The sequence below is a fragment of the Lepisosteus oculatus genome, chromosome 7 (genome assembly GCF_040954835.1).
Source record: "Lepisosteus oculatus isolate fLepOcu1 chromosome 7, fLepOcu1.hap2, whole genome shotgun sequence".
Lineage (NCBI taxonomy): Eukaryota > Metazoa > Chordata > Actinopteri > Semionotiformes > Lepisosteidae > Lepisosteus > Lepisosteus oculatus.
In genome coordinates, this window is record NC_090702.1 from 49,787,732 (window position 1) to 49,812,416 (window position 24,685).

Below are 24,685 nucleotides of genomic sequence, written 5' to 3' on the forward strand. Positions count from 1 at the left end.
TGAGTTGTGGTCGCTGCTGTGTTTGTTTGCTGTTACTTCGGTTTGGCAATTTATGTCTTTTTTTTTTGTTGTTGTTCTTGTTTTGTTGTGTTGCACCGTTGTTTGCAGTGAAAAGCCTATCCTCTCCACCTCAGTCCCCAACCTCTCCATCTTCACCATCACCCCCCCAGCTCGCTGAAGGATCCCACTTCATGTGTGTATAGTAGAGCAACAGTAAGAGTCTTCCTTAACCTCCATTCCTCTGCTGTGAATTATTAATCCATGCCTTTTTTGTAAGTTATTGGGAATCTATAGACTGTACGTGTATGTTCAGACCATGGATCCTGGATGTATGTTTTTGCCAATCGGAAATTTGCATTTTGATCCTTGCTCATCGGGATGGGACATTTTTTGGATGTCTGTATTTGGCATCGTAAGACAGGCAAGGGAACGATGATGAGACTCTATGGAGGGAGATTGATGGTTGTGAAATTTTTCAAGCTGAAAAATGGAACAAAAAGCCATTTTAAAAAACAAAAGGGAAGAGTTAACAACAGAGTTGAGTTCTGCTGTGTCCATTCACGCAAAAACATTACATAACCTGCTGACAGCAAGGGGTTCCAAAACTAAAGTCCACCATATAATATGAAAGGCCTATCTTAACACTAGAATTATATGAAAGAAGAATGGGAAAACAAAAAAAAGATTGAAACCCCCATCTAAGAACTGATACCTGAGCTTTTGCGTTCTTGTTGGAGACTTGACCCTTTTGTGGACTAATCCAAATCAATTCATGAATGTTGAGAATTCTTGTGAACGTGTGCGTGTTGCTATACAGTCTTAACTACTAGATGATTTTTGTTCTTACTCAATGTTTAGCTAAAAGCTGAGATGAAAGCCTTCTTTTCATGCTTGCCCTCATAGCCACAAAGAGGACGAGAAATTGAGTACTTACTGTCGCAGCACAGTTTCGTTGCCAAGTCAGAGTGGCAGCCACCCTTAAAAGACCCAATTAAGATATCAGTTTATGTAGTTTTAGGATGTTTGTAGTTGTTTCACAGACAAGCGTACCGTTGAGCTATTCAATTTTAGATCAGTCCCTTTTTTTCCTAGGCATCTGCTTACATGCAGCCATTAATGACTCATGCAAGAATCTAGACCTCAGTCCAAATAGAGAGCCACACATAAACAAGAATGATCTAATAAGGCTGTGTCTGTAACAGATGTGGAGTATTACTTGAGCACATTTTTTTTTTCCTTTTGATTACAAAATGTGTACCATGCTTTTGGCAGATTTCTAATTTTGTTTTGGGTTTTTTTTCCTGCAGCTCAAGCTCTGGCGTCTGTTAAGTCGTACACATGAAAGGTGCCAGAATGAAGACTTCCACGCTCCGTGTCGTGTCCCCCACACCAGGCTGTGCAGGGAGGTCCCAATACGCGTCAGCACACAGCACCCTAAGGACCAAGGGAGCTCAGTTACAGCTGGGACGTAGCTTCCTTTCACCTCGCCTCCAACCGCGACGCCACCCCTGCATTGAGAAATGATAGGATATTTCTCATCATTATTATTATTATTATGATTTTATTATTATGAGTGCTGTTCATTCTTTCTTTCAGTGATGTCTCAGGCCTGTCACCGGTGTCTGACAGCCAGTGGCCCTTGAGAAAGAGAGCTCATCCAGAGAATGAAGGCTGTACAGCTGTAGATGCACCGGGTTACACTCTTCCAGTGCTAGACACTTCCTGAAGTTTCCCTCTCATGAATGGTGCCAATATTTTTTAATTAAGATTCAGGAACATGAGTTCTTTTTTGCTTATATTATTCCTATTACTGTTACTATGTTTATTTTATTACTTATTTTAGTGTTTAAAATTCATTAGTGCTTTTTTGACATATCTCATGCAACATTTCCTTTAGTAATTCAGTGTACAAACCATCTGGTTTCTTTTATATATATATAATTGATTTATAATACAACAAGGTGCCACTTTACTGCTGCAGATTGACAAATTTGTATTAATATTGTTGTATTTATTTATACGTCGGGATGTCTGCAGTTTCTGCCGCACTGTTTCCGACACACACGTGAATGTTCCAGCTTAATCTGCTTCTTGATTTTGTTTTCTATTTTGGAAAAAAAAGAAGTTTTAAGAAGTTTGGTTCAATTTACAGGCTGGAGGAGTACTGGGCTTTTTAGAAGAGAATAGCACATGTAAAAAGCAATAAGCAAGCTCTGTAATCCAGTACTTCGGTTTGTGTACAAAATGTAATTAAGTTCATTGTGTATATAACATACAATGGGCAAAGCTGATGTAACTATAAGATGCTACTTATTAGAGTTAATATGCAAATGTTCATATCTCATCTGTTTTATATCATGTTAAATAAATGTTGATGTTCTTACTCTGCTGTTTTGTAATATGTTCCCTTTCCTTTGACAGGGGAATTATTGATGTGGTACTTCACTCTTCCTGACCAACAGATCCAATATTTGCTGTTCCTGTTAAATCTATAGCATTGTACAAATATAGCAAATTTGTGTTGCTTATTATTTTACAGGAACAAAAAATATGTCTGAGTATGTAAATCATGACTGGTGAACTGTTCAAAAGGTTATAAGAGGAAAAGCAACAGTGTTACTGAGACCCTGGGACTCTATAATAATAATATGAATATTATTTTTGTTTTCTGCTATTATTTTCGTGTGCCTATGAAAACTAAATTTCTGGATGAAATCTCCTGATGTTTAGCTGGATAGCAAAGGCCTGACAGTAATGGGAAATTATCAAGAGTGAAAGTTACACCAGCACATCACATGGTTCATCCACCTTGCTGGATTGTGACAATATATGAAGATTTTTGGAAAATGTTTGGTATGAGTGAGCAGTGTCTTAGAGGTTGCAGCTGGTGGCTGAAATGTCAAGCATCTGATAGAAGCAATGTCCCCAACAAGGTGGTTGGTTACATGAGGAGTTTGCCGTCTTTGAAAAGCAAGGAAATATTTGAAAGACCTCTCCTGAATCCATGAGGCCAAAAGGAGTGAAACTTAGTGTAATTATAAGGTACGTCATGTTATCTATCAAGACTGTTCATGGCAACTTATTGTAAGAGAGCGTAAAATGTGATCACACTGCATGGCTTCCCTACGTTTACAGAATTGCCCCACAGTAACTTGTTTACTTCGAAAACAATGTAAGCATACAACTGAAACCTGGTGCACAACGTAACCAGTGGATCGATCGTATGGTTTGGCCAATCTTAATGGATTTGCCAACAAACATTCAAATCATGTGAACAGTATGTGATACATGTAGGACACATTCCCTCTCATGTTTGATTCTAACCAGGAGGTACATTAAAATATGTGATCACTACTATCCTGAGGACTATGTAAAATTACTATGGAACACAAAGAGGAACGTTTATATGCCCCAGCAAAAAATGCCTTTCCTGTGACCTCTGACCTATAGTCCTATAGGTCCTTCAAGCACACAGGATCATGTTTTTTAATGCATGTAGGAAGTCATAAAGGCACCATTAAAAAGAACCTTGCCCATGAGAAGGGATAGGTTAGCTTGGGCACCGATGATTGTTGCTTGTAACTGTTTTTTAACATAAGTGTGTTTGTGGGTTTTTTAGCATACATCATTTTTACTCCCTGGCACAAGATATTTTCAGAACTGTCTCTGGTTGTGTTGTTAGATAACAGGGAAACTACTCTCACCCTCTTGTCTTTTTCAGTGATCTACTGAATGTATTAGCTTAGGCAATAGAAAACTGTCCCTTTATTCAAAAAGGAAAAAAAAAACATTATTCAGTGAATATATTTGGTGTCATTATACAACTGTCCCTTAAAATCATTATTCGGGGCGTACCATTATATATTCACACATTTCACTCATTTCAACTACAAATTTTATTATTTCATTTATATTTAATAACATTTTAGCAGATGCATTGAATTGGAGCATGAGAGACAAGGCTGATTAAAAGTGCCTCAGGACAGTCCTCTGTGTCTGCAGTGTTATAAGAAATTAAGGCCGCTGGATTTTACCACTGCGTCCCAAAGAAGGCCGACTGCGTATCAAAGTGTTCATCATGTATTGAATTTGTTTCTAAATTTTTATTGCATACAAATATATAGTGTATATCCCCACACACCAGCTCTCCGTGGGGAGGAGAACAGGGAGTTTAAGCCAGTTCATAGGTGGGGATTATTAGGAGGCCATGATTGTCCCCGTCACTATATCGGTACACTAGGACCCACACAGATTGTAGGATGAGCGCCCCCTACTGGTCCCATTAACACCACTTCCAGCACCAACGTCAGGTCTCCCATCCAGGTACTGACCAGGCTCACACCTGTTTAGCTTCAGTGGGTTGCCAGTTGTGAGCTACAGGGTCATATACCTGCTGGCAAATAAACATATTTTTAGAAATAAACTGTCCATCTTAAATGCAGTATTGCCAGTTACTTCCCTTGTGTACAGGTTCTGTGATGGAACTCCAGCGACAGAGGAAACACGTTTGGGTGGGATCAGTTTTGAATTTCTGTTAACAACCTGCCTGTGAATAAAGACAGGTCAGAACTCCAGCTTTGTTAATTTAGGAGCTTGAATTTGATATAAACCGCCTGCTGCAATCGTATAGTAATCCAGAGGAAGGGTCTACAGTAGGTGGTGTCTTGTTCTGTACTAGAGTACTCAGTCATAAAATAGGTTGAATAAGGGAAAAAAAAAAAACTTATTATACCTCTGTAAGTAATTGACTATGCAAATAATTGCAAATGGAATTATTGTTTTAAAGAAGATGTCACTCTGGAGAAATGGTAAGTGCTTGCAGCAATGGGTACCTGGGTTCAATTCCGGACCTGGAGTGCTATTTGTGTGGAGTTCTTATGTTCTCCTCAGGCTTGCCTGGGCTACTTCGGGGTGTTCCTGTTTCATCATACAGTGCTAAGACATAGAGGCAGGTTCGTATTGTCTACTGGGAAACTGGCCCTGGTGCAAGTGTGTGCTTGGATGAAGCTGTTAGGAAACGGACGGAGAGATTATCGTTTTAATCAACTGAGAATGCAAAAGCAAATGCCATATTGAGAGCTTTCTGTTCTGCAGGACTAAAGCCGAGACACACCTGTTCTGAACACTACCATCTGAGTAACAGCTCCCACAGAGAGAACGTATAATGGAGTGAATATATTTGGAGTCATAAAACATAACTGCATTTCAGGGAGTTACATTACATTAATTTAATGCCGCCACTTGCAGTGCAAGCTGTTAAATGTAAATGCAATTAGCTTTTCTGTTCCATCTAGTTTTTTGGGGGGGAGAGGGGTTATAAACCATTGTGGTAATGGTTAAAAATATTTTCATGATCTTGGAAGGAGCCTCATTTTTCTTGATGAACTTCACACCTGCAACCTTGAGTAGTCATTTTGACCATCCTGGGGAAGGGAGGCAGCCAGATGTGACACCCAGCTCAGCTTAAAGAGACACAGCCAAGGAAACTGGAGCAGAGGAGTGGATTGTTAGAGGCATTGAGATAGAGAGGCAAGGTTAACACGAATTGCATTTAATATTTTTAAAATGCTGAGTAACAAATTATTTACTTCCTGACAACCCGTATTATTGGGGAATGCAAACAATGCAGCAACTCTGCAGTATATTATCATCTTAGCAAGTGTAGCAATGACCAGTTGAATTCAAGACCAGGGTGTGAGACGGTCTCACCACTGTTCTCCTGAGGGAGCAGCCTGTGAGCCACAAGGAGACAATTCTTATCCTGGTCACTGAACTGATCTTGATTCTGAGTATTAATTTGAAGGAATTTTATGCTTTTTACTACAGTACTGTGCTTGCATTCACTTAATAAGCAAGGTTGATATTGTAGTTAGTCTTCAATTTGGTATCGGCAGCACAGTTCATGGTTTCTCGTGCGTTACTCAGCCAAGACATTTAAATTCAAACCATTTTCAAAACTAAAAAAACTGAACTGCTTGTACATCATGTTAGTGCTGTGCCCCTGAAGTGAAGTTAACTTTGCTAGAAATTAAAAATATTTAATATATTTAAATGGTGCTTTAATGTTTGCATTGCCTAGTTAAAGTGACAAATCAAAACTGGTACAGTATGTCATTTGTTCATATCAAGATTACAATGAGAACTGACCAGCAGTTTTAGCTTTGGCTAAGCATATTTAATGACATCTAACACTGGAACTAATATTGCAAAATGTTGATACTAGCACTTGGTTTTTCATAGTGCTGGCAAATAAAAGTATTCTTCCTCATACTGCACTGTTGTCTGAAAATAGTTATATTTCAACAGGCATGCCTCTGCACAGTGTTGGAAGTCACATTTTCTTTTAATCTAACTGAACATCAAAGCATTGCATGCAGCTTTCTGAACTCAAAGAACTACAGTATGATGTAATCATAACATGCTTTGGAAACTTGAATGCTGTGCCGTTATACTAAATACATTTCAGCCCTTTAAATGAGGGATTGGCTTTGAAGTGTACTGGGAACGCCACAGATTGTACATTGGAAGGAGTTGTAACATTTGTTGAAATGCCACTTTGAATTTCACAGCTCGCTAGCAGACTTTGTCACTGTGGTTACACTGAGGTCTAATGCGCTGTAAATCACAAGCACCCACGTTACAGCCAGGAAACTGGCCACTGAAAAAGCCTTCAGTAGATATGTCTCCAAATTTGGATTCTTATTTTTTTAAATGCCATATTACTGTAAATGTAAATAAAATAAAGACCACTTTGTTAACAAGGATCAAAGGTGTTCCTTGTGAATGGTACAAATTCTTGATGGGAAGAAATACAGAATTCTGGGACCTATGTTTTTACACAATTCTAGGTAGCCCCCGTGACCTTAGTGTCATCATAATGATGGGTAAAAGACAGCAGAGCCTACAAAGATACCACACAGAACAGGCAAATTACAGCCAGCTTGTGTAATGTGCTGCATATGAAGGATATCAATATACTGAGTAGAAAACGTGACATAAGAAAAGAACACAGGAATTTGTGAGGGGGAAAAGGGAAGAGGTTCCTGATATTAAAAAGCCTCTTAAGAAGTTTGAAGGTAAAGTGCGTGGGATCCTGTTCTCTTTATGTGTCAGGTTTGTAACATCACAAACTCCTTCTTCCCCACAGATAAAATATTGTCTAGTAGCTGCCAGGGGTGGGCACTGTGATGTTTAAGCCTTTCTGACACCCAAGCATGCCATGCAGATCCTGATTTGAAAACTGCACTTTGCGTAGGCACACAGCACAGCCTGCCTAATTACCAGCAGTGTAATAGCCTTCTATTTAGATGCATCCTTTTCTCTCACACACTTATCTGCAACCTCACCTCTTTCTCTGACTCCTCTCCTCTGCCCACGCAATGTAGCAGCACTTCAGGGGAGTCTCCCACTCCCACTGCCACACAGACCTCACACTTAATTACATCACTTGCCGTCATTTACTGTATCTGCACTGTGCTATTCCAGTACCTAACCAAACTCTTCAGCAGTGCTGTCAAATAAATACCATTTACCACTGCACGTTCCTCTGAAAAAGCAAGCCCTCTATTAAAAACAAACAAACAAAAAATGCAAGTACTCTTCTGATCATATTCACAAGATCATGACAGCAAAATAATTAATGGTTGTTGTTGCTAGGTTTCCATCTGGCATGTACACCTTTAATATACTGCACCAAACATTATTTTAAAGGCTCCAAATAACATTTCCCTACTATTGTCAATACCGCAACATTTTATGAACTGTTTTTCTCATTCCTACAGTGTTAAATAGCCAAATTATTATTGTTATGCTCTCAGTATCTGTATCATGTGTTTTCAGCTCCCGTTTCATACTCGGCATGTGATGCTCATCTTGCATAGATCTGAATGACCTTTGTTTTGCACATTTAGAAGCTCAATCTCACAAAGGCAGCATTTCTCTCAATGGATGAATGTTAGGTTAGCTACAGAAAACAGTCAATCTTGCAATGAATGGCTGTGATTAACCTTTTGCATATCTAAATATAAAATATCATTTGGTCTGTCTGATTCCATTACTGTCGCCCATTCAAGGAGTGCTTCACGGATTTAACAAAATCTTCCTTTTCTACATCCGTGTGGACTATGCCCCAGAATCCTCTTAGATAACAATGACTTATCTTGGATTCACGCTGCCTGTTTATCTAATGTAACTGAACAATAACTGTTTTATTTCACATCTTTCCTTTCTTCTTATAGTATATCCAGCATTCAGGCTGGTCACCAGGAATAGGAAGGAGGCAGGATTTATCCTTCAAAATGAGTCAACACCTTCACAATTCCCAAAAGGGAGACTATATTTGTCATGAACTGTACCAGTAATGTATTTTAATGTATATCCATTTAATTTTAAAAATGAGGTTGTCGAGAATTCATGGCTGAGCATGAATTCCTGCAATCAGCTGTAACTACTACTATTGCCTGTGAAAAAAAGCCCATACACTTCTACCTGACTTTTCTTTTAAATTAATAACTATTTTCTTGTCCACACATATATATATTACATCATTTATTTAGGGTAGAAAAAAAACAGATTTTACTACTACGTTGGACTGCAGTGACAGTACAGGGGCTACTGTTTCTCATGAAAGAACAAGATCTTTCTGAAGTAGCTGTCTAATGAGAGCCTTTTTCTTCCACGGCAACAGAGTGGAAAAATCACTGAAACCCAGCTTTAAAGCTGAGAGGAGACAGCAAGCAGTGTGTTTTTAGAACAGGCACTGCCTTTATATCCCCACCATTAAAATAAATAACAGAGCCAGACCAAGGTTCTGAGAAGAATCACTGCACCTCCTAGTGGTGAGAGCTGAAGACTGATTTCTTACCCAGTCTTACAGACTGGGGCTCAGACCAGCTAAGCCAGGAACTTGTCCCTTTTTAATAAGCCTTTTATTTCTGTTAAGCACCAGCTCTTAGACGAAAATTGCAGATTGGTTTTCATGCCAATGAAAATCAGTCAGCAGGGACCAGCAGAAGAGAGTTCAATTATATTTCTTTGAACTCCACTTTCCTCTACCCCAGGGTAGCTGAAGAGAAAAATCTTACAACTCCACGACACATTGGATTTTTACATATTCTTGTGCAGTACAGATTTCATCTTACTTTTTAGGATGTAGGAAACAAATAATTCTGACACATACATTCATCAGTTCAATCATAAAACAATTTTCTAAATCAGGGAAGCATATCTGAACCTAGTCATGAAATTTATGGCACAGATGTTGATGTGCTCTGACCATGTGGCAATTAAAAAGGTTTACTCAAGAAACAGCACTTCGGAACAGAGGATATCAGTGTGTGTCGCCCTGATACCCCTCCCTCATGTCGAATTACAGTATATTGTATTGGCCGTGTGCCAAGAGATAGAGCTGTGGAGCTGTGATGCCCTGGAGCTCCACAGCATGTTTGCATAAGGGCCTGCCAGGAACTGTGGCAAACACTTCAAGTTATTGATCTGTTAGCACTGTGGTGCTTGTCCTGTGTGTATGGGTTCTTCTTAAATATGCATGTGTACCAGCATGCAAAGCAGCTAAGGGCAGTGTGTGTGGGAGGTGGCTCCTCACAGGGGTCATCGGTATTTGGGGGAGGGGGGGTGGTGGTCTCGGCACCCTAGGAGGGTGTGGTGAGAACTGCAACAAGGCAGAGCTGCAGAGTGAGCATCAAGCCTTTGCAAACAGCAGGGAGGAGTACTACATCGGCACCAGAGAAGTGGGAGGAATGATGCGGCTTTTTCTCCTGTCTGGCACAGAGAAGTGCCGGGGCACTGTGGACGACAGCCTCCAGTGCCCAGGAAGATAGAGGAGGAGGCAGCGAGGGACCCCAGCCCGGCAATGATCCTCGAGCCGAGGCACTGTCAGCATGACAGGGCCGGGCACAGCAGATCCTTGTGGATCTAGACAGAGAACAGGCCTTCTGTTATCAGCTTCTACTCGCCACACTTGAGCACCTCTTGAGAAAATATTGCCAGAGGCCGGCCGGGTGGAGGAGGCTGGAGGTGTGGAGCCTGAGATCCCTTGTAGCAAACCTGCAGCACTTGTTGAAGCAGAGTGATCCCGGAACGGAGGCAGAAACGAGGTGCCGGTGTTTGGCGCATTCCTCGGGGGACTGGGACTGGTTGGATTTCGTCAGCAAGTCGCCCTTTCTGAGATCACCAGTCTGGGTGAAGCGTATGCTGTTCAAGTCTGGGTCATCGTTTCAGAACAGGCCGAACAAAGCACTCCCCCCGAGTTCTGGTCAGCTGAGACACAGGAAGCAGCAGACAGCAAGGCCATGCCATGAGGCAATCACAAGACAGTCTGGGGAGCAGATGCTGGAGGAGTGGACAGAATGGCCGTCTCCAGTGGCAGTTTTGCCACCCTGCCAAGTAGACGCAGGAGAGCGCGAACAGGGCACCTGAGGCGAGGGCTGGTCGGCTTAACATCCCAGCCAATCCCACAGCTGAAAGACTGTAGAAATATTATAGGTGGCGTAAGGCAGTGAGGAAAATAGCCTGCACTGTCTAGATTTACACTGTATAGATTTCCAGTGCATCTTTGGGGGCCTGCAATGCAAGACACTCATTTATGTTGTTTCTGCCTTGTCAATGATAAATCCACGGACTCTGCCTATAGGGGAGAGAGGAGAATGCAGATGCTGGGCAGACATTGGACTGAGGTGAAGGACAACTGCCATTCATGATGGGCTCAGGAACAACCGGAGGTTCAGCTGCCAGCCCTCCCAGAAGCAGATGACCACCAATTTCACATACTGGTAGTGCAGACCAGCAGTTCCCAGAACTGATCCTGGGAGGTCTACACACCTGGATTTTGTTTCTGCCAAGTCCTCAGTTACATAGTTGAACCCTTTATTGATTTAATAATATGATTCACTCAAACTGTTTTGCTTTAACTTCTGCATTTCACAAGCCACTCAAACGTTTGCAAACGTTCCAAACAAGCACATCAATAGATCAACTAAGGCTTGAATAAAGTAAAGAGATTGAATAGAATGAAAACATGTAGGTGTGTTGGCTTCCAAGATCAGGAATGGGTACCCCTGGAGCAGACAGACAGGGGAGCACACTAACTCTATAGCTTGAACATGGCCCCAGCAGCACCTCAGGAGCCTCGCAGAAGAGGAAGGCTGAGGAGGTCTCCTCAGCACAAGCTGGGAAGTCGAGTCTGATGTGAGAAGACCACTCTATGCCCTCATCCAGGGCTTCAGCTGGACTTGCCTCCCCAGGGACCAGAGCATCTGCCAAACCAGATGAGGCTTCAGCTTCCAGAAGCCTGAAGGACAGGTGGTCCAGTCTTGACTTCATGACTTTGAAGCGGAGCATCGCTCTGGAGTTCAGCACCTGAACTTGGAAGGTCCTGCACATGGGTCCTGAGAGCAGGCAGAAGCCCAGAAGGAGTTGTTGGGGCCAGCCGCCACTGTCAGCACCCCTGTCCTGGGCTTAGCGTTGAACACAGAGGGGCTGTGACGCGAGCTGGGCTCTCTCAAGTAGAGAGACTCGTCGCACCCTGTGACACATCGTCATCACTACCTGCAGACGCAAGGAGAGGCACTGCCCACTGGTCATCCTGCGAGTGCTGAGGAAATGCTGTTGCCGGTAGTCCATGAAACTGAACCCGAGGCACTTTGGGTTGGCTACATCACACTACACGACTTTTACTAGGATTTTCAGTCGTAGCCTTCATTTACATGATCGTAAGAAAATCACAGCGAGTTGGAGAGAGTCGCAGTGCATGCCCGTTTCCGTCAGGTATGTAGTGTGACACCCCAAGCGACTCAGTTATAGCCCCTACGACACTCCGCGACTCCTACGATATCAAACAGGTTTGTTTTTCTCGTAGCCAGTTGCAAGTCACAAGTAGGGGCGGGCTCTTGTGTCTGTGACAGTCACAGCCAATGAGTGCTCAACCAGAAGTACAATGCAGACAACGCCCACAAACAGTGAAGAATTATGCAGCTGCAAGGAAAGAAGGAAAGCGAGTGTTTTGGACTGTGCAAATGGAGGAGAGGCTCGTCGAACTCTGGAGCCAGCACAGATGTCTGTTTGATATTTCGTGTTTGTTCTTAGCTTTCGTGCGGTGCTCCTCCTCTTATTCCGGTGTGCTCCACGTTGATTGGCTACCAAAACGAGGCAGCCCCGTGGTACTTTCACAGCGCAGTGCGAGATTTGGAACCGCGACGAAAAGTCATGAGGGAATCGTGTAATTAGTCACACCCTGCGATTCCTAGTCGTATAGTTTGACACCCTCTAGGACAGCAAAGGCAGTGAGATTTAGCAACTGCAGTCGTTAAATTTGACTTGCTCTCCGACTAGAAGTCGTTTCGAGTTCTGTTGTGTGACATGCACTTAGCTGCTGCCATGGGGACACTGGACATTTCTGCAAGAGCAGGAGGCTCTTCCTGGCCACTGTCATGCTCCCCTGTAACATTATCAGGAGGGGGCACTGAGGAGCACTTCTCATGTTTTGCTGGGGAGTGTAGGAATGCCTTGAGATTGAATGACATCCAGCCTAGAGTTTGTTCTGCTTTAAACCCTGTGTTTCTGGGTTAGACTTAAAACCACAGGAACCCATACCGTTAATTGAAGACTTAATAAGAAAGGTACTTTTGCTCATGCCATGAGCACTGATCCTCCTGATGCTCCGTGTTGGAAGTCACTGTGGGATACTGAAAGAACTATGACTCAAAGTACCACAATGCACTGCTGTTCAGGTACAGTAAATAGTCTTTGCCGATTCTGAATTGACACTCAGTCATTGCTGGATGTTCTAACAGGCAAATGTTACACCACAAAATTCAACATTGTTACTGACCTTTTCAACCAAACGCGGTTAACATCTTAAAAAAATAATATACTTAAGTTTGAAAAGTAGGTAGAAGACACTTAAGAAAATCACCCTGAAAAGCTGTAACATTTTAAACTGGGGAATAAGTTGTTTTGATTAATTACCGTTTGATTATGTTTTTTACATCAAAAGCAAACTCTTATACACAAACACAACTATCGGTGAGAAGAACGGAATCATCCAAAGAAAACACATTTTAAAATAAAAACATCTAATCTAGTCTCAGTTGAAAACTTTAAATGAATAAGGTAGTTTGCTTTTTTTCAGGGCTTCTTTTACTTTCTCAATAATGTTAAGTAGACAGCAGTCAAAAAAAAAAAGCACAGGTTCCTAAAAGCCTAAAAGCATTAATTGGAAGATTAGTCATAGCTCTGTTAAAATGAAAGCACTGGTACAATCAAGCTCTTCTGCAATCACTAAAATAACCATATAAGTAGTGGCCTTTTCTGTTTTGGAATAACCTTTCAAACGCATAACGCCCAAAAGAGTTTTAAAGAAACGAAAAGCGTGCCTACAACCTGTGCAAGGTCCAGATGTCTACGCACCCTTGGTGCAAAACGAAGCTTGTAGTACTTTCCAGAGCACGTGTTGGCGTTTTGAATGAACGTGAACATGTGTCATGACGTCACTGACCACCTCCTCCTCCACCGTCCCTGTTTCAACCTCCTGTGGATCTACTGCACTCTCTGTTATGTGTGTGTGTGAATAGCAGAGACAGACGCAGGGGGGGGAAAAAAAACAGACATTTCTCGCAAAGATGGCTGCCGCTTCCACCGATAGCGCCGAGCAAGATTCCCCATCACCTAGCAACGAGAACGGGGCGCCGCCGACAGGAGAGACCGAGGACCAGATGCGAGGCCTGCCGCTGCCGGGACAAGAGCCGGGTGACGGGCAGGCGGTGAAAATGGAAGAAACGAACGGCAACCGGGACAGGGAAGACGACGACGACGAAGAAGAAGAAGGAGAAGGAGGAGGTGTGGACGTGAAACCCTCGTCTGCAGCCAGGGCAGCCGAAGCATCAGGGGCGCCCGGGGACGAGGAGGAAGACGAGGAGGAGGATGAGGAGATGAGCTGCGAGAGCGCCGCGGGCGAGGAGAGCTCGGAGCAGCGGAGCCCGGCGAGCAGCAGCGACCCCGGGGACGGCGCGGAGAAGGAGCTGAAGCCCGGACAAAGGGAGGAGAGCGAGTCCGGCTCCAGCGACTGCAACAAGAGCAAAGGCGAGGATGCCCCGGAGAAAAACGGCAGCGGGGAGAGCGAACACGGGGCCGCCAAGAAGCGGAGGGCCAGCGTGGAGATGTCATCGTCGGACGGGGAGCCGCTGAGCCGCATGGACTCGGAAGACAGGTCGGTGAAACTTCACGGGGGAGGGGAACACACCCCACAAATTCAACAGGAAAGGCGAGCCCGCTACAGTTAGGTGATCTGCCCTCCCTTCGCCGGCTCGATGGCATCGGCGGGGGCATGAAGTCTCTCCAACTTGTGGAAATTGAGTTAAAACACAAAATCACAGGTCCTGCCCCCGACCGGCGCTTTAGTTTTGCGCATAAGAGCCCTTTTTTTTTAGTTGCTGATTTATAAGCAGGAGGGTGCACGGTACCATCGCCCTCTGATGGGCTTTTTGGCTCGTTCTCGTGTGCGTGTTTTGTACCCGTAATGACGCCACCCGTGGGTCGCTTTTCGCCCGTTTTCTGTGCGAGTTTGTCCAGTTCAATTTTTTTTTCTCTCCTCCTCCTGCGGATTGAGCGTCGCGCTCGGTTTCGGATGGGGGGGGGCATGACGTCTTAAAACAACGGGGGGGACGTTTTAAACCCTCGCACAACCTCCCTGCGTGCGAAAGGGGATTTAAAATTAAAATCTGTTCTGTATGTCTTTCTGGAGGGGGTCAGTTTGCCCCCACAGTGAAAGCACACGTGTAGCTGACGTGAATGTGAATGGGGTCGGGTGCAATATGGACGGACGGTGGTCACTGGGGCTGATGACGATGCGAGAGGCTTACAATTGAAGGAGGAAAAAAAAAACTGAACCCCCCCCCCCCCCCCCAGCACCGAGTTATCAATGATCCAGTTGATCGGCACCCGTGGGTAAGGATGGTGAAAGACGCAGCCAGCTCGCCATCCGAGTTTCTGCCCCGTTTCAGTGGCCGCATGCTTGCCGTGTCGGGGGGTATGGGTGCCATCTCAAGTTTGCAAACGATCACCGCGCCTCGCTTGCCGTGGTCGTGATCTCGACAGATAGCCGCCGTGGTTTGTTGTTGTCGGTACCATCGGGAGCCTTGGTCGTTAACGTGGCCCGGGAAAAGGTGAACAAGGGCCGTGGAGGATGAGCGAAGGTGCTTAGACGACCTTGGCCTCCGGATTCGGTTCGGGAAAAAAAACCCGAACAGGTGGTGGTCTGGGGTGGAAAAAAAAAAACCACAGTATTGGGGGAAAAACTCGGACCAGGTTAGGCTATTTAAAAAAAAAAAAGGCGAACGACACGTTTTGATTTAAAGCATCGTGGACAAAATAAAAATGAAACGCAGTGTGATAGGACCTGAAGTCCGAATTTAGGCTTCCCTTTCCCGCGGAGCAAATGTAACTTTATCCAGTAAAATGCACAAGATATTTCAGGACCAAGATTATCTCGCACCGAGTTGAGGTCGTGTGGAGTTCAAAAAGCTTTAAACCCGTACGCCCCGTGTAAGATTAGCAACGTGAATCGTTCACATTTAAAGAATATTTTGGTAGCGTTTTAATATTGTTGTACACGTTTTTTTTAAAAACGTACACGCGTCGTTTCTAGTCTTTATGGGCGCATACGTACACCAAGAAAGTCGCTAAATATCTAAGTATAGAGAAGGTTCGGTTGGAGTTTTTTTTAAATTATAATAAAAAGCTTAAAAAAATCGCTGAGCTTTTGTTGTCTGTTGGCACATACGTTCTTGCTCAGGAAAGAGAGAGGGGAGATGGGGTTTCAGTCCAGAAAAGAGATTTTTTTCCCCCAAATGTTGCCCATTTATTTAGTTGTAACTTGCTCTCCCTAACACCATAGTTTGTATAGTAATTCTCCATTTTATGACTAGCCAAACAAATGTAATTGCTGGAACGTAGTGTGTCGCCAAAGTGGTGAAAAATACTTTATTTTACGTGGTTTAACGTCGTACTTCACTGAAATAGCACAGTCTTCGCAATTCAGACTAGTGTAATACAGCGGACTCGGCCCATTTGCTTAGCCCTCTCTGTGGTGTCCGTTCTTGAGGAAATTTCATCCATGAGTTACGGTCATAGCAGGAATATGAACGCATATCCCTTCTTTCCACTTCTCATTTTCCAGATGGCAAAAACTTCAATTCCCCCCCTTGCAAGTAGGCTTTTGTTCCCACTGTCATTATCATAAACAAAAAAACAACAACAACGAAATGAAGACAGTGTGAGCACGTCGTGTAAAAAGGACAAGCATTGGTCTGTCTTCATTATGCGATTGGGATCATTAAAGGATTTGCATTTAAGAGCTCCTCCAAATGTCGTAAGAAATGAAACATTAAAAGGCGGATTAAAAACGCATTGCAACTGTTGTTGCTCTCCTGTTGACATTGTTACAACTTTGGTCGATTTAAGAACCTGTTTTGTGTTTTGCTTAATGAGAACGTCAATTCCATTACAATTTTATTCCTTAACACCTGTTCCTTTTTCCTAGCTATTTGTATGCACATTTATTTTTTTAAGTGTTTTTAACCCATTAGCTAATTAGGTTACAAAATAACCAATTTGACTCATTACTTCCCCTTTTTGGTTTCCACAGTGCTTAAAAGCTCCGCAGTGTCCTTAGTCAAGTCAGTAGGCAGTAAAAAAAAGTCCCCTCGTTTTTCTTTATCAATAGCGACTTAACCTACAGGTCTGGGTTGCGGTTGAAAACAGTACTTTATAGAAAACACAGAAAAGACATGCTGTGCAGTTATTAGGGGAGTGATTTGATTAAATTTTACTGGGCAAAAGGGTGAGAAAAATATGTTTTAGCGGTCCAATCGCATTCTTTCCAGTTTCCAAATCACAGCTGTTTACGAAGTGATATCTCTGAAGGAATTGCTTGCTGCCAAGAGTAAAAAAAAAAATGAAATCGGAAAGGAGAAAATGCTGTTGGAAGACTTTGTGTTATAGGTGTGACTGGAAGCCTTCTGCCTGTGTTATCTTCATCAATCATTTCTAGGTCGGTTGTGAAATGCTAAGGCCAAAATTTTGCCAACTCTCTTTGAAGTGAACATTCCTTTAAACGCTTTCCTGCAGTCATATAACAAGTGGGATAGGTGGTAGTTTAGTCAATCGAAATCTCACAGACCAGTCTCATGGTTAGATTGTTTTACAAGTGTTTTCTGACCGTGTGTCCTCAAGGATGTGTATTTTAAAGAATGTTTTCACTTGCAATTGACGGCTGTTTCAACTCACAGATATATTTGAACTTGTTTGCCTACCCCCTTGAAGCAAAATAAGTGATACACACATACATGACTCCCTGGGATGATCTTAGATTCTAAGGTCTAATTTTAGAAAAGTTTGGTAATTGTTTTTACACCTTTTAAAATACTTATTGAAAGATAACTAAATCAAACTCATCTTTGCATATATTTAGATTGTAAGATTCTTAGTTAACTCTGTTGCCGTTCCTGAATAACACTGAAAGGCAGAAAGAGACAAAATTATACATGGAAACATGTGTTCTAACCTAAGCATCTCATGCTTTATTTCTCCTTCTCTATGTACTTTGTTCCAAGTTCTTACAGTGTAGCAAAGTGCAAAAAAAAGAGTAGGGGTGTAACCCCGGTGTCCTGGCCAAAATTTCCAATTGGCCCTTACTAATCATGGCCTCCTAATAATCCCCCTCTATGAATTGGCTACATCACTCTGCTCTCCTCCCCACTGAGAGCTGATGTGTGGGGAGCGTTCTGGCGCACTATGGCTGCTGTCGCATCATCCAGGTGGGGCTGCACATTGGTGGTGGTGGAGGGGAGTCCCCATTACCTGTAAAGCGCTTTGAGTGGAGTGTCCAGAAAAGCGCTATATAAGTGTAAGCAATTATTATTATTATTATTAAAAATGCACAAATTAAGCAGGTTAAACTTATGAGAAATTCTCAGGTTAAATTCAGTGAAATTCTCTTCACTATTTAAATCATTTGTTTTTATAGGGAAGTACATTTAAAACTGACACCAGGAAGCACTTCTGTGCTCAAAAGGTTGGGTGTGTAAAATAAGCTACCCAGCCGCATGTTTGAAGATGGTGTCCCAGTTTCTTTCAAGAAATGGCTGGATGAGATCCTTTGCTGCCAACATAGAAAAAATGGGGTGAATATCTTCCTCTAATTTGTAACCTCTCTTGTGTTCTAAAATAAAATAAGAAATGACATTATGGAAAACTACATAGTGAAAGATGTCAAAAACAATAAAAGTAAGATCACGAGCATTTCTTGTTATTATATCTGTCTTTGTTTGAAAATGACAATTAATTGGGAAGTATATTTTTTTGTTGCTGAATAAGATGAGGATATTTGCCAAAGTGGCTTGAAAAGCCGAATGTACATCATCTATAGTCTATATAAATGGAATTGAGTGGCTCATAAAGGAAACTCCCCAAAGCATGATTTTCCTGTTAGCCGCTAGCCCATGTGGAAATCATTTTTCTGATAATTACTCAACATCACAGAAGATCTTAACAAAGCTCTTGGTACCAGCTCAGGAGTCTTGGTAATTCATGATCTCATATGTAGCATATAAAGTGGCAGTTGATGTAGGTTCTTTCTTGTAGCTTTAAATCTGTTAAAGGGTGAAAGTGTTTTTAATGTTATGAAACCTGTGGAATTTTAAAGGGTTGCATGGGAGGTTAAATGGAGTACACGGCACAGTGCAAGGCGGCTTTTTAAATGATTTGCAGAGACTTCCTGTGCATTCGCACACATCCCACATACCCCAGATACTCAGAATGCAACATCTTTCATTGCATTTCATTCCAGCTGTTGTTGAAGGCTCATAGCCAGTGACAAGTTGTGCTGGGTTTGACTCTCCTTATACTGTGTGGTAGGATTTTCTTCTTCTTAGATGAGCCACGTGGACTCAGTCCTAGAGATCCCTAATCGAGTTAAACTTATAAGTCGCCTTGGATTACCTGCTTTTCACTTGTCAGTAATTGATCACATCAGCAATAAATTTGTCCTATGAAGCAAAGCCTGGTCTTTCGGGGACCAAGGGATTGTGGTCCTTGTTCCAGATGATCTTTAAATTATTTTAACAAGCAAAAAGCCTGTTTAAGTGATCACAGTAAGATTGTTCTGAATCCTTAGAGAGTGATGATTGATAGGTTCAACTCCTACAGAATTGGTGCTCTCCAGGACCAGAGTTAAAGACTTCAGCTCTAGTTTAATATAAGACTTAGTTTTTATAATACCCATCAAAGTATTAACACTGTTCACTAGACACTTGAACTGGTACATACATAAAAAAAGCTGGACAGGACCAGGTGTACATGTAGCTTGTACACTGGCTTTCATGTGTTTCCCAGTAGCAAATTGAAGGTACATGAACCAACTATTGGATGAGAGCAGAATGAACAGATTGGAAAATTGCAAATGTAACATTGGTCAATTAAGGGGGCAAAAACTGAGCCAGGAAACTATAGACCAGTGGCTCTTTTACTGTTGCTAGAGTAATGGAAATGATGCAGAGATTTAAAATACAGGCATACTTACAAAGTACTCGCATTTTAGGAGACAGCAATCACAGATTCAGAACAGGACGATTGTTGGACAATGTAATTGACAGCACTGACACATTGATATATTTAATTCCCAGAACACTTTTGATAAGGTCCCTATTCACTTTTGGTAAAGACCATTTTGAAAGGTTAATTCTTAAATTAAAATTCTAGAAATCCAAGATAGTGTATCTACATGGATTTCTGCACTAGTTAACAAACAGGAAATGGTGCATTACCTTAAGGACCATAAGCTCTAATTTGGCAGATGTATGCAGTGGTGTATTGTAGGGACATGTTTAAGGCCTGTTGTACAATCTGATCTAAATCAGCTGTTTAGATTCTAATTTAATCTGATTAAGTTTGAACAAGGTTTGCAAATAAGGGAGTTATCTAGACAGATAGGTGGCAACTTAAATTTAACATTAATAAGTGTACTGTGATCTCATGCAGGACATAAGAAAATAAACATGATTCTGACCTGCTGGAAGCTCTGCATGAAGGGCATTTTGCTGTTTACATAGATTCTTTTGTGTACTTGTGGTTGATGCAATGTAGGGAGGCGATAAAAAATAAACAAAATAGTTGGGTACATTGCAATCAGTGCGGAAGTCAAAACAAGGAAAACTCAGCTCAAGCTTTACAAAACACTGATTGATTTGGTTATTTTTTTTAGTTAAATGAACCTAGATTTTCATCCAACCGTTTCTTAAACGTGTATAAACATGAAGAACAACTCAGTTTACTATGACAAATATTAGGACAGGGGGTCACTACCGTGTCATACTGCTGAATGTGAAACATTCCCCTAGGTGGAATCTTTTATACTCCTTTGGATTTTGTATACTTGGATCAGATCTCCTCTCAGTCTCTCTTGTTTGAGATTGAAGAGATTTAGGTTCCTCAGTTTAATCCTATACCACAGATTAAGGAGATACCACAGATTAGAAGTTCTACTCCTTATGATGACTTACTCCTTCCTGTCCATTAACAGTCTGTAGTGCCCTGGTTCAGTTCCTTACCCATTAATTTGATTTTATTCCATGTCATCCTTACCTAGCCCTGTTTAGCAGCCTCAGGTTCTTGCAGTGTATTCCTTGTGCTTCTAGCACATGAGATACTTATTTTGAGTGAGTTCTTCTTGTTGCCAGGGCTTTTCTGATCCCACCAGAATTGGTCTCTTGTGTAAATGCTCCTCGGGTATTCTACATACACCTCCTCAGTACATCAGGTGTAGCCTATCCTTTTTGTATCGGTTCCTCCATTTCTAGAAAGTCCTCTGGTGCCCCATAAACCTAAATCCCTCCTTTCTGCACCAGTCTTCAGGCACTTGTTAAACTCCATATTTCCTCTTGCTTCCCTGGCCTTGCATGCGTCACTAGTAGAACTGCCTGCGAAGGTTATATAGAGTGAAGCTAACAGGCTGAGCTCTGGCTAGGAGTCTGCACACTTACTCTGGGAGGTCTGCAACCTGCACACCAGTACTTCTAACAGGCTAGTAATAATTCTCCTCTGTCACTGGATCCCCTCAGTCCACCAGTATCTTCCAGGCTGTTAGTGGCTGAGTTGGTCTCTAGTAAGGCTTGGAAGCAGTTGGATACCACAAGCTCTGGAGATGCCGTTTTCACACCCTTCCCTGCGGAAGGGCACAGGCAAAATCTCGGGAAAGAAGACTGTCCTGTTTGTCTTACGAGTTTGGCGCAAGTTTGCACATGTCTGTGTTCAGTAGCTCAAAGGTAGGACAGTGCACCTTTCAGAATGTGTAACACTGTTGTGCTTTCATGCAGTTGCTTGGTTATTGTTTAGTTAACATTTGCCATCTTTTTAGGGGAGGGAGTATAGACAAGAACATATGCTCACAATTGGAAACTGCAAGGGAATACATTTAGGTATTTGTTTACAGATATACAAATATAAAAAATGTAGGTATCTGAAACAGGCTTTCCAGCCACGTGGTTGAGAACACATTCTTGGTCTCTAAGAAACGGCTGGACGAAATTCACTCAGCCTCTAAACTACTGAATGCTTGAGTGTAGAGAAGCCTCCTCTCATTATCCACCTTTATAATGGTCATATTTTCGTAATATTTATAAAGACCAGTTTAAAATGGTATATTCTACACTCTCCTTGCTCCAAATTGATAGGTTTTTTCATCATTGTTTGTGGATATTGCATTGTGTTCTGTTGATAGGCGTCTTCTGATGTGCATTCAGTGATGATGGGTAATATTTCGAGTCACAGTAATGGTATAATAAACTGAGTAAGCTGTGGAAGCAGAACGGTGAAGGTGGTAGAACTGTAGGAGTATGTGATTCAGCATAAAGTGATGCTTTCCATATGGTCGACCATTCTCCTCCCATCGCTGAGGCATGCGTCAGATCTTCATCGAAGCTAGTAAGAAACTAGAGCAGAAAGGACACGGGGGCAGGGAGTAGCACAGCCCTCACACAGTGTCCTCTGTGAAAACCCAACTGTACGCCCACAGAAATACTGAACTTGTGAACTACTGCAGAAGCTTAAAAACAGTTACTTAAAAATGATGGTGTTTTGTAGCTTTCCTTAGTTTGCTATGAATGTTGTGCCCTAGAAGGAGCCTGTCCTTAAGTGAAGCTCTTGGATGTGAGCCACCTCAAAGTGCGAGAGGGGTGTTTTTTGTGTGTGAGTCAAAAACAATCTAAAGGTGTACTGTGACTTTGTAAGGAGCTTCTTTATAAATTGACTAGAAGCTCATTAATATAAATGAACTGGAAAGCAAGGAAAACAGTGCTTTCTGAAAAATGCCTAGTGAGATCTGAGTTTGAGCTAATTAAAATGAGGCCAGGAAGACCACCCTATTGTATTAAAATAATTAGTGGACCACACATCCATAATTAGATTTTAATTAAAGAAATTGCTTTAGATGAATTGACATACCCCTTACACTTTTAATATAAGCTTGCCTGAAGAATACTGATATAAGCAGGTACTTGACTGTATATTAACCGTTTTGAGCTTTCTTTGTAAAAAAACAAAAAGGTCATTTTTGTGTGTACATTAACCGTCTAATTTTCAAAAGAAGCAATGTTAAAAAGGAAAAGATGAAGTAAATGTAAATTTCACCCCGAAAAGTAAAAAGAAAATGTTTCAGCTCTGATGTCTTTTTCAGGTGTGTTGAAAATTATAGCCATGTCTAGAAGCAATGTTCTCTCTAGTTAGTGTTTTGCACTGAGCACACTGACCTTCCAGATCCCCCAGAGCACTCGAAAAAGATCTGTGCAACTTCAGGCTAACGCAATTCATGTCCATTTTGATTTACCAACATAAAATAACATTTAAGCAGAGAAAAATATGCAACTAAATGTTTAATCACGTTGCTTGCAGGCTAAAGGAATTAGGGCAGCAATTTATGGTTTTCTAAAGGTACAGTAAAACTCTAATGTACCTAGGATTAACATCAATTAGGCTTCTCAGGGATTTGAGATCTTATTTTACCTTAGAACATATTTGTGTTTCCTGTCATTTCTGATTGTCTGTTTTTTTTAGATCAACTTATCGTCAAGAGCTTTTCCAATTGATTGATTTTGATTTGATTTATTAAACTGAAACCATGGTGAAATTTCATGCAAGAAGCATCACACCGATGAACAAATCAGCATCTTGTTGTTGTTGCCTCTTTCGTTCTTTTAATTTACTTTCTTGTCCCTTATTTTCCACTTGTCTTTTCTTTGGTTTTTATCTAAGATTCTGCTTTATCTGTCTATTTAATTTTTTTAAGGTGATTTATTTCTGTGGTTTAAGGTGTGTGGGAGAGGATGTAGAGTCAGCAATTATAGGGGATGTATAACTTGGAAACTTTTTTTTCCACTTGTTTATATTCACATATTGTTCCCTTTGTAAAACTTCAATAAAAAGGCTTGAATGGAAATTGTTGTGCAAGAAGCTTAAGTGCCACATATATTAAGAATCCGTGCCAAACAACCCATCACTCTACAGCATGTTAGCGTCTGTTTTGCACATAATGTCTTTTTCTCTCACCATCCATTTGAAATCCAGGTAGCATTTGCTTAAAATGTTATCCACAAACTGGCTTGATTTGTTCTTGAACGTGCGTGCAAGTCTGTGCTTTATCTGTGCTATTGTAAGACACTTGCGTATCTCATACTGGGCTTCTAGGATAGAAGCAGACCGCTTAGTGAGCTCTGTTTCTCGACGCTTGAGAACTTTGCGGTGTTTTCAGTTTTCACTATGGCAGGGCAGTGGCCCTCAGTGACCATGAGGTTGCGTCTCTGTCAAATGGGACACAGCTGGAATCGCAATAGCCGGTGTACCTTGTCTATAGTCCTGAAAGATGGTGGCTGAACAATGTATCAGTCATTCCCAGTAATGTTTCAATTTCTTTCATCAGCTGCATTTCCAAGCATGGTCAATTCCTAGGCCTTCCCAGTGTGCAGCATATTGTTCTGCTGGGTGTGGTATAATCTGAGTATTGTCGCAAATCTGGCCAAGCATAATGGATGTGCCACTCGAGCATGACCATTTTCTGAAATTCCCGTCTGTGATCTGCCTAGATTTGCTTGCACCTGCAATATTCTGATTCAGTGGGCTGCATGCTGCCAGTTGAATAATGCCAGCAAACAGGGTCCTGTAACCAGTGTCATTATGTTAAGTTTCAACAGGAGAAAACATTTCGTACATGGCTGTCGTCACTCATCAGTATCGTGGCATGCACATCTGCATTTCGCACAGTTTTCATGGGTTCCGATTAAACCACCTTGTTAACTTGTAAAATCAGAAGCTTAGTTCTCACCAAATGTAAATCTGTTGCACAGATAGCATTGACAAACATAGGTTTTATTGCAGGAACAACGTTTTCATTATTTTAATTTCTTTAATTTGGCTGCTGTGCATTACTGATTTCTATTTGTTTCTGTCTATCTGCTCTAGAATCCATAAGAGTTAATGCCCATTTATTGCTTTGTTGCATATAGTCTTTAACTGCGTGCATGTGGGTTTTTTTAGTAGGTGGAGTGTGAGGTAGTCAGGTTGTCATAATGCCCACGTTTTACCAGTTGTAATATCTCCCTTAGTCACTGAGCAAAATTTGCTTACA

The 24,685-nt window shown here is 41.9% G+C and overlaps 2 protein-coding genes across 39 annotated transcripts in view; both read left to right on the forward strand.

The window, feature by feature from the left end:
- plekha5 (pleckstrin homology domain containing, family A member 5) overlaps nucleotides 1-2,383 on the forward strand; it is a 171,226-nt gene extending 168,843 nt beyond the window's left edge. For 22 of the 32 annotated variants that reach the window (XM_015352067.2, XM_015352075.2, XM_015352073.2 and 19 more), the window contains 2 exons: nucleotides 109-193; nucleotides 1,308-2,383. In XM_015352067.2, the coding sequence (XP_015207553.1) occupies nucleotides 109-193; nucleotides 1,308-1,329 (107 nt within the window). In that variant the 3' untranslated portion in view covers nucleotides 1,330-2,383. Of the gene's footprint in view, nucleotides 1-108; nucleotides 214-1,307 lie in introns of all 32 variants that reach the window. The other 10 variants (XM_015352069.2, XM_015352089.2, XM_069192692.1 and 7 more) reach the window with 2 other exon arrangements.
- An 11,132-nt stretch (nucleotides 2,384-13,515) lies between these two features.
- Nucleotides 13,516-24,685, forward strand: part of aebp2 (AE binding protein 2) — a 73,080-nt gene continuing 61,910 nt past the window's right edge. For 3 of the 7 annotated variants that reach the window (XM_015352055.2, XM_015352051.2, XM_015352053.2), the window contains exon 1: nucleotides 13,517-14,221. In XM_015352055.2, the coding sequence (XP_015207541.2) occupies nucleotides 13,635-14,221 (587 nt within the window). In that variant the 5' untranslated portion in view covers nucleotides 13,517-13,634. Of the gene's footprint in view, nucleotides 14,222-24,685 lie in introns of all 7 variants that reach the window. The other 4 variants (XR_001478947.2, XM_015352057.2, XM_015352054.2 and 1 more) reach the window with 3 other exon arrangements.